The sequence below is a fragment of the Scyliorhinus torazame genome, chromosome 1, assembly GCF_047496885.1.
Source record: "Scyliorhinus torazame isolate Kashiwa2021f chromosome 1, sScyTor2.1, whole genome shotgun sequence".
Classification (NCBI taxonomy): Eukaryota; Metazoa; Chordata; class Chondrichthyes; order Carcharhiniformes; family Scyliorhinidae; genus Scyliorhinus; species Scyliorhinus torazame.
This window is the reverse complement of record NC_092707.1, coordinates 341350143-341356142: the sequence shown is the minus strand read 5'-3', so window position 1 is coordinate 341356142 and position 6000 is coordinate 341350143. Positions and strand designations below refer to the sequence as shown.

The window sequence follows — 6000 nt, the reverse complement described above, 5'->3', positions numbered from 1 at the left end:
AGGCAGCTTTACAGGATCAACAGATTAGTTCCAGCTTTTACATACTAAACCAGGTAGGTGAAGAGAATTGTCAATTTTAGAGTTCAATGAATTGCAGTGAGGGACCGCAAGAGACAATAGGAACTAGATTTGGTTATCTTCTAAACGAGAGGTCCACATTCTGCCCTACTTTGCAACAAATGTTATTTTAAGTAGATAATAATGGAGTAGTCTGGTGTTAACAATTGTTGAGGGTAACAATAGGTTGAAAATATTATAAAGTTGTGAATTGCAATATTGTCTTAAATCAAGAGAATTTGAATACAACATACACACAAGCAGTCTGGAATATGCAACCAGATTGCCATGCATCAATCAGTAAGTGATTTTAAAAACATAATGATCAAAGTAAACTGTTTAATACAATGTATATTCATACAACAATATAAACCAATAGTGCATTATAAGAAAAGTAATCCATAATACTACACTCTATCATTGTGATTCTAAAACACTTTTTGCTTATTTTATGTAAAGCTATTTATGGATTCATCCGTGATATATTTCCATTCCTGACAATATTAGCTATTGATGAATAAATGAATTACAAATGTTAAATATACATAAAACACTATTTTATTCAGAGTGAATAGCATTACTGTTCACCATTAGGTAGTTTATGTAAAATCCAGGACTTCAGCTGTTCCAACTCTGATTTGCAAAGTTCATGATTCAGATTAGGAAAAGTATTAAAAGTGGTTTTCACTCCCAGTGACTGTAAATGCAAACAGCTCTCTTTACCCCACTCATACAAAACTAGTTGGTCATTCTTTCCATGACACTGAAACAATTCAGGCATTGAGGTTTTCGTACTCTGGACAGCCTGGAGGCAAAAAACATATATCAGCCAAATGTTATGAATATGACATTTGCAATTAATTTCTATTCTTTCGCAATTATTAAACAATTGCTGCATTGTCAGAGAAGCTGTCTTTCAAATGAGACATTAAACTATGCTTCCAAATGCCTGTTAAACTGGGCAGAAAGGATCAAAACAGCTGAATTCTCTACCTGTTTACTCAACATTGTCCCTCAACCAGTACGATCATTGTTGTTCATGACTTTTGTGCAAATCCACTACCACATTTGACCATAAAATAGTTACACTTAAGGCATTCATTGACCATGAAGTTATTGGGACATCCCAAGGTTGTGAAAGGTGTGTAAGTAATACACAAGTTCCATTATTCTGCTTCAACAACATAAAAATAAGCACAATATTATGGACGCTGGAATCTGAAACAAGAATAAAGGGTGTTGTAAAAACTCAGGAGGTCTGGCAGCATCTGTAAATATTCGCATTTTGAGTCCTTTTGGCACTTCGTCAAAACATCCTTCTGCTTACCTGGTAGACAACAGAATCCTTATTCAAGAAACTGGATAGAGCAAACACTCCTGCTACTTGTTGATGAAATCTGTAGGCTAAGTGCATAGCCATTGTTCCTCCCATTGAAAATCCTCCTGCAAAGTCAAATATAGATCTAAATCAACAGTTCTGTAGAATACAAATCAAATTTAATATAATTCTGTAGATTGATGTGAAGTCAAAAGAGCTTTAAGAATTTCATTCTACAAAAACTGGAATTTGTCTCATTAGTGGCATGGACAATTTAATTATTTTAATTAGTGTAGCAGTCACCTAATTTCCAGTTTTTCAATACTGAAGAAACTGGGTAGCATACCAATCTATTACTTAATCAACCAGTTAAATCATTTCCATAATCTCTTAATTTCAGTTTGAGCCACATTTCACATTATTTTGTCAAACTGCTACAAATTATTAATTCATAAAGTTTACTTATATGCTAATTTTGTTCAATAGTTCATGGAAACGTAGGGTTCAGTAGGAAACCGTTTGCATATTATGTCTTGGCTGGCTCTTTCAAAGAGAAGTACTGGTCGCACTTTCTCACTTTTCATCTGTAACCTTTGATGTTCCTTATCCTCAAGTGCTGTCCAGCTCCTTTATAGAATAAGCTCCCACCCATTTTTCGGGTAGATTCCAGATCCTGACAAATCGGAGTGAAAAAATTATTTTCATCTCCCCTCTGGATCTTTTGCCAATGATTTTACATCCATGGCCTTTGGGTATTAGCCCATTCACCAAAAGAGGCAGTTTTAGTTTATCAAAACTCTCATCATCTTGAAACCTCTAATTGGTCACCCCTTTATCCTCTGTTGCAAGGAAAACAGTTTTCAAACAGTTTTTTTAGTGGTAACTAAAATTTTCCACTATACTCCCGCTGAGGCCTAACCAGTGGTTTAGAACATTCCAGCACTGTTCAATTTGCTTTTAAATTCTATGACTATTTCTAACCCAAGTAACCCACTATGTTTTTTGAACTATTCTCTCAACCTACCCTGCCGCCTATAAGGATTTATATACCTGGGTCTCAAGATCTCTCTGCTTATCTACACTTTTAAGTGTACCATTGTTTCCATATTAGTCCTCCTAAACTGTGTCATACACTTCTCCACATTGAACACCATCAGACATGCTTCCGCCAATTTCACAATCTTGCCTCTGCCACCTAGAAGTCTACAACCATCCTCATCACTATCTACTATGTTGACAAGTATCATATTAATTGCAAATTTTATAATGCTGCTCCTTACATTCTACTCCAGGTGGTTTATAAAAATTGACCCTTTGGAACAGTAGTGCAAACCACCGCCCAGTCTGAAAAACGTCTGTCTACCTGCCACCCTCTGCTTCTCATCACTGAACTAATTCCATATCCATGTTGCCACTTATTTCCAGGACTTCTATCTTCTTAACAAGCCTCCTGTGTGACATTTCGTTGTTTTCCAATAACTTCCTTACTACCGATGATCAGTTGGCATACTGATTTATCAATTTCCTTTTTCCTGAGTAGCAAGTATAACACTAGCAATCATCTAGTACTCTGACTAAAAGAGGATTGCAAGATTGCAACTAGTAGGTCTGCTATTGCTACCTTTGCTTCTTTGAGTAATCCAGGATACATATCATTGACTTGGCAACTTTCATTAATGCTAATCTTATTAGCTCTATGTTACCATCCTATCATAGCTTCCTCTGCTCGTCTAGTGTAATCTTCACACCATCTGCGGCCTTTATGAAGACACATACAAAGTACTCCAAAGTGTAAGGAGAGGAAATAGTAGCGAGGTATGGCGGTCCCTTTGAGAGATGAGATATATTGGTAAAGTTAAAGAAAAAAAATGGCATTGGGCTTCATAAGTAACAGCTTCAAATGGGGGGAAATAAGGGGCTTTTCGTCTGTGAAGCCTTCATGCCATCTTTAAATATTATGGATACCCATATAGGGACAACTACAGCTGCTATCTGTCTGTCCTACCAAAGGACAGAGCCCTGCTCTTGTTCTATGCTGATGAAGGTTACTTTAACTCCCTTTGAGTGTGAGCAGCCTCTATCTTCACAGCTGCAGGCTATTGCTAATGAGGAATTAGGGCAGCACGGTAGCATTGTGGATAGCACAATTGCTTCACAGCTCCAGGGTCCCAGGTTCGATTCCAGCTTGGGTCACTGTCTGTGCGGAGTCTGCACATCCTCCCCGTGTGTGCGCGAGTTTCCTCCCGGTGCTCCGGTTTCCTCCCACAGTCCAAAGATGTGCAGGTTAGGTGGATTGGCCATGATAAATTGCCCTTAGTGTCCAAAATTGCCCTTAGTGTTGGGTGGGGTTACTGGGTTATGGGGATAGGGTGGAGGTGTGGACCTTGGGTAAGGTGCTCTTTCCAAGAGCCCGTGCAGACTCGATGGGCCGAATGGCCTCCTTCTGCACTGTAAATTCTATGAATCTATGAATTGGCCTTGTTAGTTGTGAGAGCACTTCACAGCTGCAGGTTGAGTTTGTTGCTTGCTTCTGTTGCAGTTTCCTTCCTTTTCTTAGCCGGGAAGGACAATTTTTTCTAGGATACCTGCATGCTGGAACACCGGGCTCAGGGGGACGCACAAGTCCAGAAGGCAATCTGGTTTGAAGCAAGAAGACGCTGTGGGCCTCGGTAGGATAATACTTTGGAGGGCAACAGGGTGGGGGGGGGGGGGGGGGGGGGGGCAGGAGGAGGCAGGCAGGCCCGGTGTGAAGATTAACCCGAAAGAGGCTTCACATGTATCAGAAATGTGAACATTTGACATTTCTTTTCCCCCTAGCTACAGATAGTGCTTCCCCCCTGTCCCCAGTGTCAACTGTGATCCTCTCTCTTCTTGATCTTACTGGTCTACTGCTATGTCTAGGTGTCCCCAGGATGCACATCTGGGGTGGAGGCACTCTGCTGTTTTATGTGCCTTGTGGCCTTTGATAGCCATCCTCTGGATGGCCTGGAGCAGGAGGCCCTCAGCCAACTTACCAGTGCCATATGATATCGAGGCCCTCAGCCATGGTCGACACAAACTGAGCAATGCCTTGGGAACCACGACTCAAGACACTGACGTTGTGCTCCAGGCTGTCCACTGTGGTCGCCACCATAGCAGTGTTGTCCACAGTGTCACACATTGCCAGCATGAACACCTGCGCCAGTAGCTTTTGGGGCTCCTCCAATTCGCAATGCACTTGCTGGAATATCACAGACATCCCTTCCTGGATCTCACAGCTGTGTCCTATCATCTGCATCAGCTCTGGGATAACCTTGTCCAGAGACTCAGCATCTGACTGGGGCTCAGCTGTGTCCTGGGATCCAGCAGACCTCCAACTGCTGACTCCCTTGGATGTTCCTGTCGCCACCTGATGTGCATCAGCAACTGTGTGGTACACACCACACTGTGCCCCAGAAGCCTGTCCACTAAGGTCGCCCAAGGAGGTGTGTGTCTCTGCGTTGGTGGAAGGTGGGGATGATAGCGGTGATGTTCCGATGGTGGTCTCTTCGGAACGTACCTCCAAGGTGTTCACTTGGGTGGCAGGCATGGGAATGACTCCGGGTGGTCCGACCTCATCAGATGGAGATTCTGTGCGACAATGGACATTTGGTCAGTGAGAAGGAAGACACATTTTGTCTGACATGAAGAACTCACTTGAGATAGGCCATCTAAGTGAAGGTGCAGTGCTATCAGTGACTGCTCTCTCCTCGGTCAAACCCAAAATCTCCAGGGCCAGTTCCTCGTAGGGGGCGAGGACTCAAATCTCTGTTACTCTGCCCCCAGTCTTAGCTCTTTCTCACTTTATTATGGTCTATCTTCTCCTGTGGGGACAAAGAGAGGGCATTGTGAGCTGCAAGCATGATGGGTCGTGGGGGTCTATAGCAGGTGGCATGTGTAGCCACCGCACCTGGACATGAAGGGGTTGTGCTGGTGGGTGCCAGGGGGTTCTGAGGAGCAAGCCCAAAGATCGGGTGTGGGGAGGGTGCGAGGTGTCAGCCAGTGATTTTTCGGGGGGGGGGGGGGGTTTGAGGGGTGTCAGGTGGAACTGTTGGCAGGAGTGAGGTGATAATTTACCCATGCAGCTTGGTGGAGGTCATAGAATCCCTACAATACAGGAGACCATTTAGCCCATCAAGTCTGCACCGACCCTCTGAAAGAGCACCCCGCCTCGGCCCACTCCCCCACCCCATTCCTGTAACCTCACCTAACCTTTGGAAACTAAGGGTCTTCTTCCTACAGTGGACGCTGGTCCTCCTGGTCATGCTGCTCACACTGACAACCGCTGCCACTGCCTAATAATAGGCAGTATTAGTGAACCGGCTGCTGGTCCAACAATTCCCTCAGGGGAACAGGATGTCCCGTCTCGCATCCACAGTGTCGAGAAGCCTGGCCAGGTCGACATCTCCAAAGGAGCAGATCTGCACGCTGCCATGCTTGTGTGTTGATTGGAGTGAGTGATGAGGGAGCGTTTAGAAGCAGCTCTTCCTTGTTAGCAGCAAGACGATGTGTCGCAAGTCTGGCAAATAAGGCGGCAAGAAAGCCAGTAATAGTGAGAAGCTCGTGGGGGCTCATTTCCGGCACTAAGTGCGTTAATTACAAGCCGT

General features: G+C 43.7%; 1 protein-coding gene across 1 annotated transcript in view; it reads right to left on the bottom strand.

The window, feature by feature from the left end:
* Window positions 1-378: 378 nt before the first annotated feature.
* The window catches only part of lyplal1 (lysophospholipase like 1), a 29009-nt gene continuing 23387 nt past the window's right edge, over window positions 379-6000 (bottom strand). The window contains exons 4-5 of the mRNA XM_072509392.1: window positions 1385-1500; window positions 379-862 (exon numbers count right to left, since the gene is read on the bottom strand). Of these exons, the coding sequence (XP_072365493.1) occupies window positions 635-862; window positions 1385-1500 (344 nt within the window). The 3' untranslated portion in view covers window positions 379-634. The remainder of the gene's footprint in view (window positions 863-1384; window positions 1501-6000) is intronic.